Source organism: Carcharhinus amblyrhynchos, chromosome 32, assembly GCF_965287045.1.
Source record: "Carcharhinus amblyrhynchos chromosome 32, sCarAmb.v2.hapA, whole genome shotgun sequence".
Taxonomy (NCBI): domain Eukaryota; kingdom Metazoa; phylum Chordata; class Chondrichthyes; order Carcharhiniformes; family Carcharhinidae; genus Carcharhinus; species Carcharhinus amblyrhynchos.
In genome coordinates, this window is record NC_137355.1 from 20,840,883 (window position 1) to 20,860,197 (window position 19,315).

Consider the following 19,315-nt stretch of genomic DNA (forward strand, 5'->3'; position numbering starts at 1 on the left):
TGTGGCATGAAGTAAACTGTATATAAGATGATGAATGGGATGGATAGGATAGAGGTGGAGAGACTCTTCCCGCTCAGAAAGGACAGTAGGACTAGAGGCACAGCCTCAAGATAAAGGGGGGGCAGTTTAGAACGGAGTTGAGGAGGAACTTCTTCACTCAAAGGGTGGTGAATCTCTGGAATTCTCTGCCCGTTGAAGTGGTGGAGGCTGCCTCGCTAAATATTTTTAAGACGTGGGTTGATAGGTTTTTGATAAGCGAGGGGATTAAGGGTTATGGGGAGAGGGCGGGAATGTGGAACTGAGCCATGACAGATCAGCCATGATCTTATTGAATGGCGGGGCAGGCTCGAAGGGCTAGATGGCTGACTCCTGCTCCTATTTCTTATGTTCTTATGCTTGCCACAGGACACAACCTCAGAGCTGGAGATATTCTGGGCCAGTTTCAGGAATGCTCAGTGGAAAGCAAGACTGTTCGAGCAGAATGGAACGAACTGCTCCAATAAATCTGGTTCTTTGTCCAAATTAAAAAGGCTCTCACACTGTTATGGAATATGTTATGTTATGAAATAAAAATCTCTGTGCGAGACATTGGGTTGATTTTGTTGGATGGAAATCCAGCTCAGAGCTCCAGCAGACGTACAGGAACAGCGTCAGGGAGGCAGCAAGTGGGGACACTTGGATTTTTAACACCTTCCCCTGCATCAACCCCTCACAGAGTTAAAGTTTATTTATTAGTGTTATAAGTAAGGCTTACATCAACACTGCAATGAAGTTACTGCGAAAATCTCCTAGTCACCATACATCAGCGCCTGTTCGGGTACACTGAGTGAGAATTTAGCACGGCCAATGCAACCAGCACGTCTTTCGGACTGTGGGAAGAAAGGATAGTCAGAAGCTTTTTCCCAGGGTGGAAGAGTCAATTACTAGAGGACATAAGTTTAAGGTGCGAGGGGCAAAGTTTAAAGGAGATGGATGAGGCAAATATTTTACACAGAGGGTGGTGGGGGAGGTAGTGGAAGCAGATGCAATAGTGAGTTTTAAGGGGCATCTGGACAAATACATGAATAGGATGGGATTAGAGGTCCCTCGAAGAGTAGGGGATTTTTAGTTCAGTCGGGCAGCATGGTCGGTGCAGGTTTGGAGGGCCGAAGGGCCTGTTCCTGTGCTGTAATTTTCTTTGTTCTTTGAAACTGGAGCACCTGGACGAAACCCACGCAGACACGGGGAGAACGTGCAAACTCCACACAGACAGTGACCCAAGCCAGGAATCTGGGTCCCTGGCACTGTGAGGTAGCAGTGCTAACCACTGTGCTGCCCTAGGGGAGTGCAATATCGGTAAATCATGAGACAACGTAGGATTCTCTATCCAAAATTAGAGAGGGAAATCAGGTTTCACACACAGTTCTGAGGGCGAGGTCCCAGACACTGACTAGCTGAGGGGGAGTGTGCATGTATAGCTGCCTCAGGCTCCTGTCTCTCAGTCCTCCGCCCTCCAGGACACAGCAATAGCTGGTGGAAAGACGTGTGATGTGGGTGAGACTGTTTCACAATGAATCCAAACGTCTGACAGTTCATCTCAGGGTCTGGCTGCATTTTACTGAGAGACCTTGACAAGATTTCATTGCATTTCCGGTCTCAGAACATCTGCAGAAACGATTCTGTGCAATCTGTGTACGGAGAATGAGCCTTGTCCCCTGGCCCTCTCACTCACAATAAATCGGAAATAAACAGGTCCCAGGAAGCAACCGTCTGCAAGCTATTTGGCTGTGTGGGGAATCATGAACCCCCTGCTCAGGGCTGCCTCCAAGTCAGTGTTGGTAACAGCAATCCTGAATATACCGCAGCTGTGTGTGCACACGTACGCCGGTAAACCTGAGGTCACACCCAACCTCCCAGACTGAATCAGCGTGCAGCAGCCATCAAACACCACACGTAAGGCTCGGGGTCACAGTGAGAGTAGACAATGACACCCAATCATTCAGGTGGAACAGAACCAAAGAAGGACTAGGATCAGAGTGTGGATCAGGTGGACTTGGAACTGACCACATGATGAGCTTCACTGAACGCATGACAAACAATACTGGATGCCGTACTTTCTGAAGTGTTCTCACTGCTGTAATGTAGGAAATCCAGCAACCAATTTGTGCTTATAAAGCACTTGGTTCAGGAAATTTCGCAGTAACTTCATTGCAGTCTTACTTGTGACTAATAAATAAACTTTGTCTTTCAATAATACACCTGTAGAATCGGTCAATACTGACCCTCTGACAGTGTGGCACTCCCTCAGCACTGACCCTCTGACAGTGCGGCACTCCCTCAGCACTGACCCTCTGACAGTGTGGCACTCCCTCAGCACTGACCCTCTGACAGTGCAGCACTCCCTCAGCACTGACCCTCTGACAGCGCGGCACTCCCTCAGCACTGACCCTCTGACAGTGCGGCACTCCCTCAGCACTGACCCTCTGACAGTGCGGCACTCCCTCAGCACTGACCCTCTGACAGTGCGGCACTCCCTCGGCACTGACCCTCTGACAGTGCGGCACTCCCTCGGCACTGACCCTCTGACAGTGCGGCGCTCCCTCGGCACTGACCCTCTGACAGTGCGGCGCTCCCTCGGCACTGACCCTCTGACAGTGCGGCGCTCCCTCGGCACTGACCCTCTGACAGTGCGGCGCTCCCTCGGCACTGACCCTCTGACAGTGCGGCACTCCCTCGGCACTGACCCTCTGACAGTGCGGCACTCCCTCAGCACTGACCCTCTGACTGTGCGGCACTCCCTCAGCACTGACCCTCTGACAGTGCGGCACTCCCTCAGCACTGACCCTCCGACAGTGCGGCACTCCCTCAGCACTGACCCTCCGACAGTGCGGCACTCCCTCAGCACTGACCCTCCGACAGTGCGGCACTCCCTCGGCACTGACCCTCTGACAGTGCGGCATTACTTCTGAATGGCACTGGGAGTGTCAGCTTGGATTTTGTGCTCTAACCTCAGGGGTGGGACTTGAACCAGTGACATTTTGATGAATGGCGAGGGCGTTGCCCACTGAGCAACAGCCGGTAGTGAAATGGGATCTTCGAGGTGCTTTTTATAAATGGATAGTAGGCCGCAGAGAGAGATTCTGCCTCGATAATAGAAAATAAAGGGGGAAGTCGTTCTGCATTGGGGAGCTAAGTGACATGGCTCACTGATGGTCAAAGATTAGCTTCATGGGTGACACAATCTGGTTACTATTTCTGGAGGCAGAAAGGGGATGAGAAACTAGTTTGATCTGAGGTTGAAGGGTGGGGCAAACGGCCGCTGGAGTGAATTGCCATGGACACAAGCCCAACAACTCCAATGGTACTGAATGCTGAAAGGTCCAGTGTTGGTGGGATAGACTTCCTCACTCACGAGGGGGGCTGGGGGGGGGCGAAGAAAAGAGTGCTGAGGTGGGGTTGTAAAGGACGGGGAGGGGGTGATGGAACAAGGGGAAGATGAGGGCTTAGAGTGTATGAGGGAGACAAGGGAGAAGCAAGATGCATTCAAAATACAGGCAGGGCAACAAAGGCACAAGAGAGAGGGATAGTGAAAGTATAACAAGGAGAGGAGGAGGGAGAAAGGATTATAAACGTAAGTAAATTAAATACTAATTATAATATAAATTATAAAAAAATAACATAACTGGAATCCAAGTAAGACAGTCATCAAGAAATCCAACAGAGATTCAGGAGAACAGTATAGATAGGGAGGCTGGGCAAATGAGGCAGAAGAGTGTAGACATTTACGATGATAAAAGATTTTTAAAGTTTATTTATTTTTGTCACAAGTTGGCCTACATTAACGCTGCAATGAAGTTACTGTGGAAATCCCCTAGTCGCCACACTCCGGCACCTATTCGGGTTACACTGAGGGAGAATTTAGCACGGCCATTGCCCCTAACCAGCACGTCTTTCAGACTGTGGGAGGAAACTGGAGCACCTGGAGGAAACCCACACAGATATGGGGAGAATGTGCAAACTCCACACAGCCAGTGACTCAAGCCGGGAATCAAATATGGGTCCCTGGCACCATAAGGCAGCAGTGCTAGCCCACTGTGCCACCATGTCCCTGTGAGACAGTGGTGCTAACCCACTGTGCCACCATGATTTAGCTGATAAAGACGGGAGGAAGCTCAAACCGAGCATAAACACTAGCATGGACTTGTTGGGCCGAATGGCCTGTTTATGAACATCCTGTCTAATGTGAGAACAAAATAAATGAGGAAAAGTTAGCATCTCTACAGCTAGTGCCTGATTTATGCCTTACTTAATAACTGAGCCAGGAGCTGATTTTAATGTTTATTTTATATTATCAGCGTACTGACGGTTTGGATTTTTGCTGATTCTAAGACTTGTGAAACCAGTGCGAAGCACATGATCAGAGGGCTGAATGAGGAACTTGAAACTTAATTGAGCCATAAACCCCACCCTGCCCCAGAATCACCAACTACATGTGAAACAGCTGTGAGTTTTGTTCCAAACATGCACGGGATCTAGTTGTAACTGGCAAGGCCAGCATTTATTGTCCATCCCTACTGACCCTTAACTGAGTGGCTTCTCAGGTTATATCAGAGGGCAACGAAGAGAGAACCACATTATGGGGACACAGTGGGTTAGCACTGCTGCCTCACAGCGCCAGGGACTCGGGTTCAATTCAAGCCCTGGGTGACTGTCTGTGCAAACTCCGCACATTCTCCCCGTGTCTGCACGGACTTCCTTCGGGTGCTCCGGTTTCCTCCCACAGTCCGAAAGAAATGCTGGTTAGGTGCACTGACCGTACTAAATTCTCCCTCAGTGTACCCGAACAGGTGCCGGAGTGTGGCAACTAGGGGATTTTCATAGTAATTTCATTGCAGTGTTAATGTAAGCCTACTTGTGACACTAATAAATAAACTTTTACTTTTTTCACAGCGCCAGGGACCTGGGTTCAATTCCGGCTTTGGATGACTCTTTTTTTGTGGAGTTTGCACATTCTCCCCATGTCTGTGTGGGTTTCCTCCGGGTGCTCCGGTTTTCTCCCACAGTCCAAAGATGTGCAGGTTAGGTGGATTGGCCGTGCTAAATTGCCCCTTAGTGTCCCAAAGTGTGTAAGTTAGCTGGAGAAGCCATGGTAAATGTATGGGGTTACAAAATAGGGGGAGAGGGGGCATGTAATATGCCCTGTTGGAGAAAGTCAAAGAGCTTCTGCACTGTAGGGATTCTATAATTATCGTAGGTCTGGACTCACATAATGAGCAGACCAGCTAAGAACAGCAGATTTTCTTCCCCAAATTGCATTAGTGAATCACATGGGTTTTGGAAGGTCATCATTTCTGAGACTAGCTTTTTATTCCAGATGTTTGATTAATTGATTGCAAGTTCCCGAGCTGACAGTGCGATTTGAACTCAGGTCTCTGGATCATTAATCCAGGCCTCAGCATTACTAGAACTGTGGGGTGGCACAGTGGTTAGCACTGCTGCCTTACAGCGCCAGGGCACCGGGTTCGATTCTCAGCTTGGGTCACTGCCTGTGTGGAGTCTGCACATTCTCCCTGTGCCTGCATGGGTTTCCTCTGGATGCTTGGGTCACAGTCCAAAGATGTGTGGGTTACGTGGATTGGCCGTACTAAAGCTCCTAGTGTCAGGGGGATTAGCAGGGTAAATATACGGGGTTACGGGAATTGGGCCTGGTGGGATTGTGGTTGGTGCACTTGTGATGGGCTGAATGGCCTCCTTCTGTACCATAGGGATTCTATAATGATTACATTGCCACCGTTCACTACAATATGCCTGAAACAGCTCCAATTTCCAAACTTAGAAGGGGCAGGGCCCTGGTATTGCCCTACACCTCTCTGTTCTCCTTTAAGACATCACTTTGACCGAGCTTTTGGTCAACTTCCTGAGTATTTCATGCGGCTGTGTATCCAACTTTATCTAATAGTTATCCTGTGAAGAACTTTGGTTTATGTTGCTATGTTGAAGGTGCTATATAAATGTATGTTGTTGCTGTACATTCCCCACAATGAGTCAGTGCTCAGTGATTCACTGGGGAAACACAGAGTCACACTGACCCATGCAGCCTGCCCTCCCACACACATCACTGGAATTAGCTGATCAGGGTTATGGGCAGTGGTCAGGGAATCGCGGCTGGTCTGGAGAGGTGGAAATCAGCACTCAACACAACATGAGAAATGGGAGCAGGAGTTGGCCATTCAGCCCCTCGATCTTGCTCCGCCATCGAACAAGGTCACGGCTGCCACTTTCTAGTCTGCCCCAATGACCCTCGGCTCCTTTGTCAACCAAAAATCTGTCTAATTAACTTTGGATAACAATCCACAGCTGGAACCAATGACTCTGGCTGCCAAGTGAGTGAGGGAACTTCAGATGAGAACACAATGCGATGCCAAAAAGCTTGACACCATCCAGCAGCCCACTTGATTGACTCTCCTATCCGCCAACTCAAATATTCACCCCCCTCCCCACCACATGTGCACAGTGCCAGCTGTGTGTACCATCCACATGATGCACTGCCACAACTCACCCAGGCTCCTTCAGCAGCACCAAATCTGTGACCTCCTCTGTCCAGAAGGACAAGGGCAGCAGACACATGGGGGCATCAACATCTGCAAGTTCCCCTCCAAGCCACCCACAATTCTGACTTGGAAATGTATCGCTGTTCCTTCACTGGGTCAAAGTCCTGGAACCCACCCCTCCTCTCTAACAGCACTGTGGATGTACCTACATCACATGGGCTGCAATGGCCGAAGTTTGAGGACTGTTAGGCTTGGGCAATAAATCCAGGCCACCCACCACCTCCCTCATATTGTGACTGGCTCAATAAAAACAGTTTCAATCTCACTGCTGTTTATGTCATCTCTTTGCCTGCGTAACATTGGTCACCCTGCAATAAGGTTATGTTAAATGTTAGGTGCCTAGGACCGTGACTCAAACTTGCAATAAATCATTGCTTAAACGCAAACCTTCTCAGCAGGACTGACCCACAGGGCGTTAACTGCAAATCGATTCCCATGGTAACAGCTCAAAACTCAAAGCAAGAATCCCCAGCCAATGTGTGTTAAAAGCAGCACTAACTGCAGGTGACTTTAAACAGCTCATTAAAAGCTTGATGAAGGATTCTACAACTGAAAAATGCTCTGGTTCAATCCGGTACAAACATGCAATGCAACAATAACAGCTGGCAGAAGGAATGTTATCCTGGACGAGGGACAGTATCTCTGAAGTAAATGCAGGAATACTTCCTTCCTCAGATATTGCCAGGGGATCAGCACAGTGCACACTGCTTCAATCTTGGCTCAGTGGCTAACACTCAACTTTCAGTCAGAAAATCGGTGGGTTCAAGTCCCACTCCAGAAATATGAACACAAAATCCACTCAGGGGGTCAGTGCTGAGGGAGTCAGTGCTGTAAAAAGTCTGACAACACCAAGCTTGCGAGTATATTATCAAATAAATAGGTTGGACTAAAACCTGGTGTTGTCAGACTTTTTACTGTGTTTACGCCAGTCCAACGCTGGCATACCCACATCATGAGTCAGTGCTGTCAGAGGGTCAGTGCTGAGGGAGTGCCGCACTGTCAGAGGGTCAGTGCTGAGGGAGTGCCGCACTGTCAGAGGGTCAGTGCTGAGGGAGTGCCGCACTGTCAGATATGCCATCTTATGAATGCGCCATTAAAGCGAAGCCCAGTCGGCTTTCTTGTGTAAAAGTAAAAGATGGCGCCATTTTGAAGATCAACAAAGATGACTAAGAACCGATTATCTGCACATTTTCACAATGATGTTCGTGGGAGCCTGCTGTTTACAAATTGGTTGCCACATTCCCTCCATTACAACAGTGAATACATTTCAAAAAAACTAGCAACTTCTTGAGGTTAAGTTAGGCGCTCTTAAAATGCAAGCCTTTGTTCCACTGCATGTCAGTCAGATGAGCCACACAGAGGCTCCTGTGTAACAGCCAAAGATGCCAGAATTTATGACACTGCATTCTCTGAAAAAAAACTGAATCATTTCCTGCTGCATTCAGTCAGTCACAGCAGAAGTTACAACACAAAACAGGCCTTCTGGTCCGAGTAAACCGTGCTAGTATTTAATTCTCACTCTTGAGCATAATCACATTGAGCTGCCCTATTCCCACATTACTTCATCTTTAATTTTAATAACCTTAAAGTCTTAACTACTAATCTTGGAACGAATTCCACAATTTTTGGAAATAAGTTTTTCTTGGCTCTGAATCAGTTATAGACATTTGTCTATATTTATGGTCCAAAGGACTGCAGCAAGTATTAACTCAGTAAAAAGTCCGACAACACCAGGTTTTAGTCCAACCGATTTATTTGATAGTAAACTCACAAGCTTTCGGGTTAGCCCCTTCGTCAGGTGACGAAGGGACTAACCCGAAAGCTTGTGAGTTTACTATCAAATAAATCGGTTGGACTAAAACCTGGTGTTGTCAGACTTTTTACTGTGTTTACCCCAGTCCAACGCTGGCACATCCACATCGCAAGTATTAACAGCCAGTGAAAATTGATGATCTTGTGGGATTGCTGGGAGATAAAACTCTACATCGGATGAGAGCTCTGCACCCAAAGCAGGAAAAACTGGGTGCTGCAGGAGATCTGGGACAAGTGCATCCCCTCCAGAATTGGAAGTGGTGGCCTGTCCGGGGGGATACACTGGTGTTTGAGTTGGGTGGCGTGCAGAGGGGTTACTGCATTAACATCTGTCTCTTGCGCCATGGACAGGTGCAGGTTGGACCCAGCCTGCTGCTGCTCCCTGCACATGCTGTTCACGTGGTAAAACACGGGATTGCTAAAATCACCCCCGGTGGATTCTGACTCGACCAATAACTGTCACTGGCTTCCTGCCATCAACAGCGCTGGCTGTGCTGTGAGGCTGGGGGTGAGGGTTGAATATCTCCTCTTCCTGCATGACGTAGTTGGCAACTGTGACTCCATTCCCAATCTGAGGCACACAGAGCAGGGAGCTGAGGTCCCTGCATACCAATTGCTGCTATTAGTTGAGAGCAGAACTGCCATGCTCCCATGGTGGGACGGCACGGTGGCAGAGTGGTTAGCGCTGCTGCCTCACAGTGCCAGGGACCTGGGTTCAATTCTGGCCTTGGGTCACTGTCTGTGCAGAGTTTGCACGTTCTCTCTGTGTCTGCGTGGGTTTCCTCTGGGTACTCTGGTTCCTCCCACAGTCTGAAAGATATGTGGATTAGGTTGATTCGCCATACTAAATTGCCCCAAAGTGTGTTGGTTAGGGGGATTATTGGGATAAATATGTGAGGTTACTGGGATAGGGCTGGGTGAGGATGTTGTCAGCTCGATGGGCCGAATGGCCTCCTTCTGCATTGTAGGGATTCTATGAATAGCTCAGGGACACTCGTGGCTCTCGGCTCCTAGGTGAACAATGGGCACTCAGATGAGGAGCATACCACAAAACAGCACCTTCAGGAGAAAATAGGGACAGAAAAGTCTGGGGAAAATAGATAAATTGCACAAGAGGTTGCACTGTTCCTCAAATCCCTGTTATTCATGTTGTTGATGGGAATCTCAATCCTACTTTCCATCTTTTTGCCCATCCCTGCTGTAGAACAACCAATAGCACATGGATAAAAATCACATTCACCAGATTAAATCACGTCACATCCTTCAATAGTTTAGTATGGGCTCCTGCTCTGCCCAAGGCTGCATGAAACTACAAAGGGTCATGAATGAAGCCCAGTCAATCTCACAAACCAGCCTCCTATCCATTGACTTGGTCTACATTGCCTCGGCAAAGCAGCCAGCATAATTAAGGACCCCATGCACCCCGGACGTTCTCTCTTCCACCTTCTTCCGTTGGGAAAAAGATACAAAAGTCTGAGGTCACGTACCAACCGACTCAAAATCAGCCTCTTCCCTGCTGCTGTCAGACTTTTGAATGGACCTACCTTGCATTAATTTGATCTTTCTCTACACCCTCGCTGTGACTGTAACACTACATTCTGCACCCTCTCGTTTCTTTCTCTATGAACGGTATGTTTTGTCTGTACAGCGCGCAAGAAACAATATTTTTCACTGTATCCCAATACATGTGACAATACATGTGGACATGAGAAGATCTTGGCTGATAGGATTAAGGAGAATCCTAAGGCATTCTATAGGTATGTCAGGAACAGAAGGTTGGTCAGGGCAAGATTAGGGCCAGTTACAGACAGCAGAGGGAAGTTGTGTGTGGAACCAGAGGAGATTGGAGAAGCATTGAACCAATATTTCTCTTCGGTGTTCACGCAGGGGGACATGAATATAGCTGAGGAGGACACTGGGTTGCAGGGGTGTAAAATAGACAGTATTAAGGTTGATAAAGGGGATGTGCGGGATATTCTTGAGGGGCTGAAAATAGATAAGTCCCCTGGTCCGGATGGGATCTACCCTAGGATTCTCTGGGAGGCTAGAGAGGTGATTGCAGAGCCTCTGGCTCTGATCTTCAGGTCGTCATTGGTCTCTGGTGTAGTCCCGGAGGATTGGAGGATAGCGAATGTTGTCCCATTGTTTAAGAAGGGGGACAGAGACTTTGCCGGGAATTATAGACCGGTGAGTCTTACTTCTGTTGTGGGCAAGGTTTTAGAAAAAATTATTAGGGATAGGATTTATAGTTATTTGGAGTGTAATGAATTGATTAGAAATAGTCAGCATGGTTTTTGTAGCGGGTAGGTCGTGCCTTACTAACCTTATTGAGTTTTTTGAGAAGGTGACCAAAGAGGTGGATGGGGGCAAGGCAGTTGACGTGGTATATATGGATTTTAGTAAGGCGTTCGATAAGGTTCACCATGGTAGGCTTCTGCAGAAAATGCAGATGTATGGGATTGTGGGTAATCTAAGAAGTTGGATCAGGAATTGGCTATCAGATAGGAGACAGAGGGTGGTGGTTGATGGTAAATATTCATCATGGAGTTCGGTTACGCGTGGTGTGCCTCAGGGATCTGTTTTGGGGCCACTGTTGTTTGTAATCTTTATTAATGATCTGGATGAGGGTATAGTTGGGTGGATTAGTAAATTTGCTGACGACACCAAAGTCGGAGGTGTGGTAGATTGTGAGGAAGGGTGTCATAGTCTGCAGGGAGACTTAGATAGGTTGCAGAGCTGGGCCAAGAGGTGGCGGATGGAATTTAATGCGGAGAAGTGTGAGGTAATTCACTTTGGTAGGAGCAACAGATGTGTCGAGTATAGGGCTAACGGGAGGACTTTGAATAGTGTGGATGAACAGAGGGATCTAGGTGTATGTGTACATAGATCCCTGAAAGTTGGGAATCAAGTAGATAAGGTTGTTAAGAAGGCGTACGGTGTCTTGGCGTTTATTGGTAGGGGGATTGAATTTAGGAGTCGCAGCGTCATGTTGCAACTGTACACTACTCTGGTGCGGCCGCACTTGGAGTACTGTGTGCAGTTCTGGTCCCCACATTACAAGAAGGATGTGGAGGCTTTGGAGAGGGTGCAGAGGAGGTTTACTAGGATGTTGCCTGGTATGGTGGGGAGGTCCTATGAGGAGAGACTGAGGGATTTAGGGTTGTTTTCGTTGGAAAGAAGGCGGCTAAGAGGGGATCTTATTGAAACATATAAGATGATTAGAGGTTTAGATAGGGTGGATAGTGATAGCCTTTTTCCTCGGATGGAGAAAGCTAGCACGAGGGGGCATGGCTTTAAATTAAGGGGGGGTAGCTACAGGACGGATGTCAGGGGTAGGTTCTTTACCCAGAGGGTGGTGAGGGATTGGAATGCCCTGCCTGCTGCAGTTGTAAATGCGCCTAGTTTGGGGGCATTTAAGAGATCCGTGGATAGGTTTATGGACGAAAAGGGATTGGTATAGGCTAGTGGGTCATTGTTTTTGTAACTGGTCGGCGCAACATCGTGGGCCGAAGGGCCTGTTCTGCGCTGTAATGTTCTATGTTCTATGTTCTAATAATAACTCAAATCAAATCAATAATCACTGTTGGGAGGGGAAGGGGGTGGGGTGGTAATTGGGGACAGGGTGAAAATAACACAAATACACCACAAACTCACTCAATGCTGCCAACCTAATCTGTCCCAAACGAGGCAAAATCAACTTCAGTTTCTGCAAATTAAGAACAGTGAGCTTTTGGAGCAGAACCTAACGTTAGGGCTCCAAAGTCCTCTCTCTTCCAGCTCTAACCCACTCCCCCCCCCCCCAGTGTCCCTCAATCCTTTCTCTCTCCAGAAAGCAGTCTGTGTGACTTGCTTCACTGCCTTTGTAACTTATTCACAACCCAGTAACCTTTTCCTAATGAAGGTAAAGTATGAAAACAGGTCGCCTGGCACAGCAGGTTCATGATGTGGGTATGCTGGCGTTGGACTGGCGTAGACACAGTAAAAAGTCTGACAACACCAGGTTTCAGTCCAACCTATTTATTTGATAATATACTCACAAGCTTTCGAGGGGACTGCCTCTTCGTCAGGTGAACTCTCCATTCACCTGACGAAGAGGCAGTCCCCTCGAAAGCTTGTGAGTATATTATCAAATAAATAGGTTGGACTAAAACCTGGTGTTGTCAGACTTTTTACAGCAGGTTCATGTCAGTGTTTATACTTCACACAATCCGCCTCCCACCTCCCTTCATCAAACAGTGTCACTGTATTCTTCCATTTCCTTCTCTCTCACACCTCCCGTTTGATAGCTATATTTGCTCAGCCACTCCTTTTAGATAGCGTGTTCCACATTCTCTGGGTAAAAAGCTTCCACCTGAACTCCCCATTGAATTTACAAGAGACTATTTTATATTTAGAATTTTTACTTTTGCTTTCCCCCCACAAGTGAACACTGTGGCAGCACAGTGGCACAGTGGTTAGCACTGCTGCCTTACACTGCCAGGGATCTGGGTTTGATTCCCAGCATGGCTCACTGTCTGTGTGGAGTCTACACATTCTCCCCTGAGTCTGCGTGGGTTTCCTCCGGGTGCTCCGGTTTCCTCCCACACTCCAAAGACGTGCAGGTTAGGTGGATTGGCCATGCTAAATTGCCCCTTAGTGTCAGGGGGTTAATGGGGTAAATAAGTAGGGTTATGGGGATAGGGCCTGGGTGGGATAGTTGTCGATGCTGACTCAATGGGCCAAATGGCCTCAAAGAACAAAGAAAACTATGGCACAGGAACAGGTCCTTCGGCCCTCCAAGCCTGCTCCGATCATGGTGCCTGCCTAAACTAAAACCGTATGCACTTACGGAGTCCGTATCCTTCCATTCCCATCCTATTCATGTATTCTAGAGAATAGAGAATTCTGTCTACTTGCCCCTTAAATGCTGCTATTGTACTTGCTCCCACCACCTCCAGACTCACCACCCTCTGTGTAAAAGAAACATGCCTCATGCAATTCCTCTAACATTTCCCCAAGCACCCTAAACCTATGTCCCCTCATACTTGACTTTTCTATCCTAGGAGAGAGCATCTGACTATCCTTCAGCACTGTAAGGATTCTATGATTCTCTATGTCTATCCTCTCAAATGATCTCATAATTTTAAAAAGAGCTCTATTAGCTCATCACTCACTCTTTTCCTTTTCAGAACTAAATTAATAGGTTCCACTTGTGTCCCAGTGTTCCACCTGCAACAGTATAAAAGGGCTGAAGGGAGGTTTTTGGGGGTGAAAATGGAATCATAGAAACCCTACAGTGCAGAAAGAGGCCCTTCGGCCCATCGAGTCTGCACCAATCACAATCCCACCCAGGCCCTACCCCCATATCCCTACATATTATACCCACTAATCCCTCTAACCTACGCATCCCTGGACACTAAGGGGCAATTTCTTAGCATGGCCAATCAACCTAACCCGCACATTTTTGGACTGTGGGAGGAAACCGGAGCACCCGGAGGAAACCCACGCAGACACGAGGAGAATGTGCAAACAGGAGAATGAGGGAAGTGGGCTGAGGATGCAGCAAAGGTTAATTGAGTCGAGTGGATGGTTCCTATTTCCAGAAGCTTTTGTTTCAAATGATGACTTGTTTCCTGTCCTACCCTTAAAAAGCATCTGTCCAGCAGGATAATGTGAAGTGCCAGAGAATCCACAGCCCAATACAACAGGTTGCGATGGGCAGTAACAAGACAGCAAGGGACCTTAAGGGGAATTCTGTGAAAGGGACTTACCGCTTAGCTTCCTCCAGGTGACAGAGGTATTCATAGGCAATATTTTGCCGCCTCCGTTCATCCATCTCCTCGGCCGTAAGACGTTCATTATCCAAAACAGCTGGAAAACAATGGAAAAGTATTTATTTAACATTAAAAATCTCCCATAAAGTACTTCCTTTTCACAATCCTGACTTTCTCTTGCCATGATTTCTGGTCAAGCTTTTCTGTTGCATTATGAGACCATAAGACATAAGAGCAGAATTAGGCCACTCGGCCCATTGAGTCTGCACCACCATTCAACCATGGCTGATATTTTTCCCATCCCCATTCTCCTGCCTTTTCCCCATAACCCCTGATCCCCTTATTAATCAAGAACCTATCTATCTCTGTCTGAAAGACACACAATGATCTGGCCTCCACAGCCTTCTGCAGCAAAGAGTTCCACAGATTCACCACTCTCTGGCTGAAGAAATTCCTCCTCATCTCTGTTTTAAAGGATCGTCCCTTTAGTCTAAGGTTGTCTCATCTGGTTCTAGTTTTTTCTGCTAGTAGAAACATCCTCTCCACGTCCACTCTATCCAGGCCTCACAGTATCCTGTAAGTTTCAATAAGATCCCCCCTCACCCTTCTAAACTCCAACAAGTACATGATGAGTACAAGGGATTTAATGGGATTGAGGGTTATAGATAGGCCTGGTAGGTAGGGATATGATCGATGCAAATTGTGGGCCGAAGGGCCTGTTTGTACTGTAGTGTTCTATGTTCTATGTAAGTACAGGCCCAGAGTCCTCAATCATTCCTCATACAACAAGCTCTTCATTCCAGGGATCATTCTTGTGAACCTCCTATGTCAACATTTTGAATTCAGTTTTGCTATTATCAGTTGTAGTTGCTACTAGATAGTGAGATTTTGCAGTCTCCTACTCTTGCTTATTCATTAGTGTCACAAGTAAGGCTTACAATAACACTGCAATGAAGTTACTGTGAAAATCCCCTAGTTGCCACACTCTGGCACTTCTTTGGGTACACTGAGGGAGAATTTAGCATGGCCAATACAACTAACCAGCACACATTTCAGACTGTGGGAGGAAACCGGAGCACCCGTAGGAAACCCACACAGACACAGGAAGAACGTGCAGACTCCACACAGACAATGACCCAAGCCAAGAATTGAACCCGGATCCGTGATGCTGTGAGGCAGCAGTGCTAACCGCTGTGCCACCATGCCTCTCACTATCTTTCTCTACTGATTGGGCAATGGTAAGAATATTTTACTATTAAACTATAAAAGGCATTGCCATCAGAGTTAGTTTGTGAAGGTCTCCTCTCTCATTTTAGTCATGCAGACCCTTGAGTGAAGTAGTGGCTAGCTCCTGGCACCCGTGCCTCAGTGCAGGTACAATCTCCAAGTAGAAGTCAAGCGAATGCATTCCGTGAGTCCCCATCACATCCACCAGTGATGATTCTCTCATGGAAGAATGCAGAGGTACACCTTACCAATTTTTGTGGCCAACCAAATAAAGTAACTCAAATTAACGAGGGGTCAAATTAAAATGGGCAGCTTCCGAAAGGAGGGGAACCGCTTGAAACAAAAGACAAAGCGAAAAGGAAATTTAACATCAAATTAAAATGTGATTAAAGGGTGCAATAATGCATTCCAGTCCCTGCGGTGCCCAATGAGCACGGAAGGCATTAACAGGATACCGCATGCTCCCTCTCCAAGGACATCCAGCTGCAGATATAGCTGCAGTTGCATTGGGTGACCCCTTCAGTTGCCCACTGCCTAGACTTGTAGATGGCACACTTTGCCAGGCTCAGGAGCAAGTTGACGAGAAGGTTCTCCTCCCTGGCCCACCTCCGCACTGGGTGAGAGGTACACCTCACCAAGTACAGATAATGAATCTGCTCATGTCACCACAATATTCCCATTCTAAGTGGTGGCAAATCCAAAAAGCAAAATAACCAATTTAGCTATCAAAGAAAACAGGAAATCACATTGGGTAACCAACTCAAATTGTGAACAGAATCACATCACCAAGATAATCTCATTTTAACCACTTGAAAATGGGAAGATTACCTTCGAACTTACTGAGCTGAGCTTATTAAACAGGTAAGTTCATTAGCAAGTGCTCATTGGCTACAACAACGTGTACACTTCAGAAGTAGCTCATTGGTTGCTACCGTTTCTCGGCCTTTTGGCTAAGATCAAACATTAGATCGAGCCCAAGCTGGGGCAGCAATGTCTGAGCTTGTCAGCTGGGAACTTGTTTTGTCTCCCTAGTGGGGGCAACGAATTGGGTTCAACTGGAATTTGAATTTGGCTTTAGGAGCAAGCGGGGAATGGATTTGGATTTGCCTGGCCCACTCTGAGGCTGGCTTTGTAACTTTAAGAATGGAGTAAAATGGTTAGGTTAGGTGGATTGGCCATGCTAAATTGCCCATTAGTATCGGGGGGCTAGCTAGGGTAAATGCATGGGGATAGGGCCTGGGTGGAATTGTGGTCAGTGCAGACTCAATGGACCAAATGGCCTCCTTCTGCAATGTAGCAGTCTATGATTTTAAAAAGAGCGCTTTTGGGATGTTCTAAGGTTGTGAAAAGTTGCTATATAAATGTAAATGTTTCTTTTTATTCACAGGATGGTGTTGGGAGGGATTGATTGCTCAGATAAGTGAGACATTGTCACTGGCATCTCCACAGCCCCAGAATTTATTCCTTAAAGTTCACAGAATCATGGAATTCCTACAGTGGAGCAGGAGGCCATTTGGCCCATTGAGTCTGCACCGGCCACAATCCCACCCAGTCCCTAACCCTGTAGCCCCATGTATTTACCTTGCTAGTTCCCTGACAATTCAGCACGGCCAATCAATCTAATCAGTGCATCTTTCGGACTGTGGGAGGAAACCGGAGCACCCGGAGGAAACCCATGCAGGCATGAGGAGAAGGTGCAAACTCCGCCCAGGCAGTGACCCAAGCCAGGAATCGAACCCAGGTCCCTGGCACTGTGAGGCAGCAGTGCTAACCACTGTGTCACCGTGCCACCCTATTAGTAATAGTTACAGTATTTAGTTCAAAAATTATGCTGCACAGGGCAAGCGTAGAAACATACGTGATTTGTACTGGGATACAGCACTCTATTTGTGATAGTCCAGAGTTGATGTAACCCATACATGTTCCTTATCCTTTTCTTGCACACTAATGCTTTAGAGGGGTTTGACTGTCAGACTTGAGGGCACGTGTGTCACACTTCCCCACTCCAGGCCAAAGTTCCCCGTGATCTACATCACCACATCACTCCTGAAGCGAGGCTGACTGAGTTCAGGCTGAACTCTGATCTGTGGGGGGAAACTGATCTACAGTTTGTCCTTGCAGATTGATCTGCGTTCCTCGTGTGGTCACAGGTTGAGGAATCAGGACACAGGACACATCGCAAGGACACCGTACGCTTGCTGCCATGTTGGAGATTTGTGGTTTCACCAGAGTTGCTTGCTTTCTGCTCACAACATTATCTTGTTGCAAGAGGATGGAGTTCTGACGACACAGGAAGTGCAAAATTAGTTCCCTAAAACTTGCTGATAACCAAATATGGTGCCGCACCTTTCTTCTGAGTCACTTCAACTTAGGCCATGTTCAACTATTCAGGTGAATGGTGAAGATCCTGTAAGACTACCTGAATAGCAGGGAATTTTCCTTCTTCCCTGTCAAACATGGCTCCCTCAACCAATACCAACCAAGGACACATTAACTGGTCATTCTGTTTTGATCTTGCTGTCACATCTGCTTTCCCAAGATCAGCCCTCGCATTTTAAAACAGAACTCATAGAATCCCTACGGCGCAGCAGTAGGCCATTTGGCCCATCAAGCCTGCCAGACAACAATCCCACCCAGACCCTATCCCTGTAACATCCCCATATTTACCCTGCTGGTTCTCCTGACACTAAGGGGCAATTTCAGCATGGCCAACCTGCCTAACCCACACATCTTTGGAGTGCGGGAGGAAATCTGAGCACCCGGAGGAAACCCACGCAGACACAGGCAGAACATGCAAACTCCACAGAGTTAATGCAATTTATAAAGGGTATGGACCCAAAGGAGGGTTTGTTTATGAAGTTGAAAAGGTTCACACAAGAGCAATGGATGGGGTGGGGCAGGGGAGTAGGCCTCCTCTGAGGCTGGGGAACTCGGTTGAAGTGCAGACGGATCATTATTCTGCATCAATGTGCAAGTGGTGACCGGTCTCTCTCGTGTTCCAACTCACTCCCAGGTGCTGTTCAAACTCATAAACCTATTGCCAAGGCAATGCTCACCTGTCAGTGGCCAATAGCTGTCTGCTGTGTGTGTGGTGACCTACACTGAAAGCCTGGTTCAGCCTGGTCTGTTCTGAGGTGGCTGATTTCAGTTGGGACAATGGAATAACCACAATAAGCCTCAGTACTTCAGGAGAGAGAGGGGAGAAAGTCTCCTTTTACTGATACCAGGATTCCTTCTCAATTATTTTTAAGTTGTGAGTGTAAAATGCTATGTAATGTTGATTTGTCAATGCTTGAAGGCACTACAACACAGGAGCTGTACATGTAGATCGGAATGTTGGAGGAATGTGACATGTAGCCTCTACACAAAATAGAAAAGGCCACTTAATCTTTAACCATTTCATACCCAAATAGAATGGCAATGGGAGGAAGGTGAAGAGCAGGGAAATAATTGGAGGCAAATTTACTTTGTTTGCTGTTTGGAGCTAGAAATAAAAAAATTGTTGGTGATCCAAGGTCTACCTGTCTTTCTTTTGCCATATTTCCTGGGTCTTGGGATCTTTCTATGCCAATTTAAACAGTAAGGCATACATGACAGTTTTATCAATCCAATTTATCCAAGGGTTGGAAAAGGGGCTTGTATGCCCGGCTCCTGCATTGTTTGTAGATCTCCTTATGGATAGTAAATAGGATGAGAACACTCTGGTTAAGGGGAGGCAGGTTTCCTGCTCCTGTGCTAGCCAGTGAACCCTGACAGGTGTGTACACTTAGCAAGAATGAAAAGCATCACAGTTAAATAGCTCTCTGATGTTCATGAAGAAGTGTCACTGGTGATGTGGGGGTGGATCTGGGAATGGAGGGGGGGGAGGTGTGTGGGAGAGGTGGGGGCTGCTGAATGGGGTGAGTGGGCAACTGCTAGATCCTGCATAGGAAG

General features: G+C 47.3%; 1 protein-coding gene across 1 annotated transcript in view; it reads right to left on the reverse strand.

Annotated features, from left to right (window-relative positions):
* Positions 1–19,315, reverse strand: part of iqgap1 (IQ motif containing GTPase activating protein 1) — a 140,305-nt gene that overhangs the window by 117,625 nt on the left and 3,365 nt on the right. Inside the window, 1 exon segment of the mRNA XM_080216240.1 lies at positions 14,153–14,252. Within this exon segment, the coding sequence (XP_080072366.1) occupies positions 14,153–14,252 (100 nt within the window).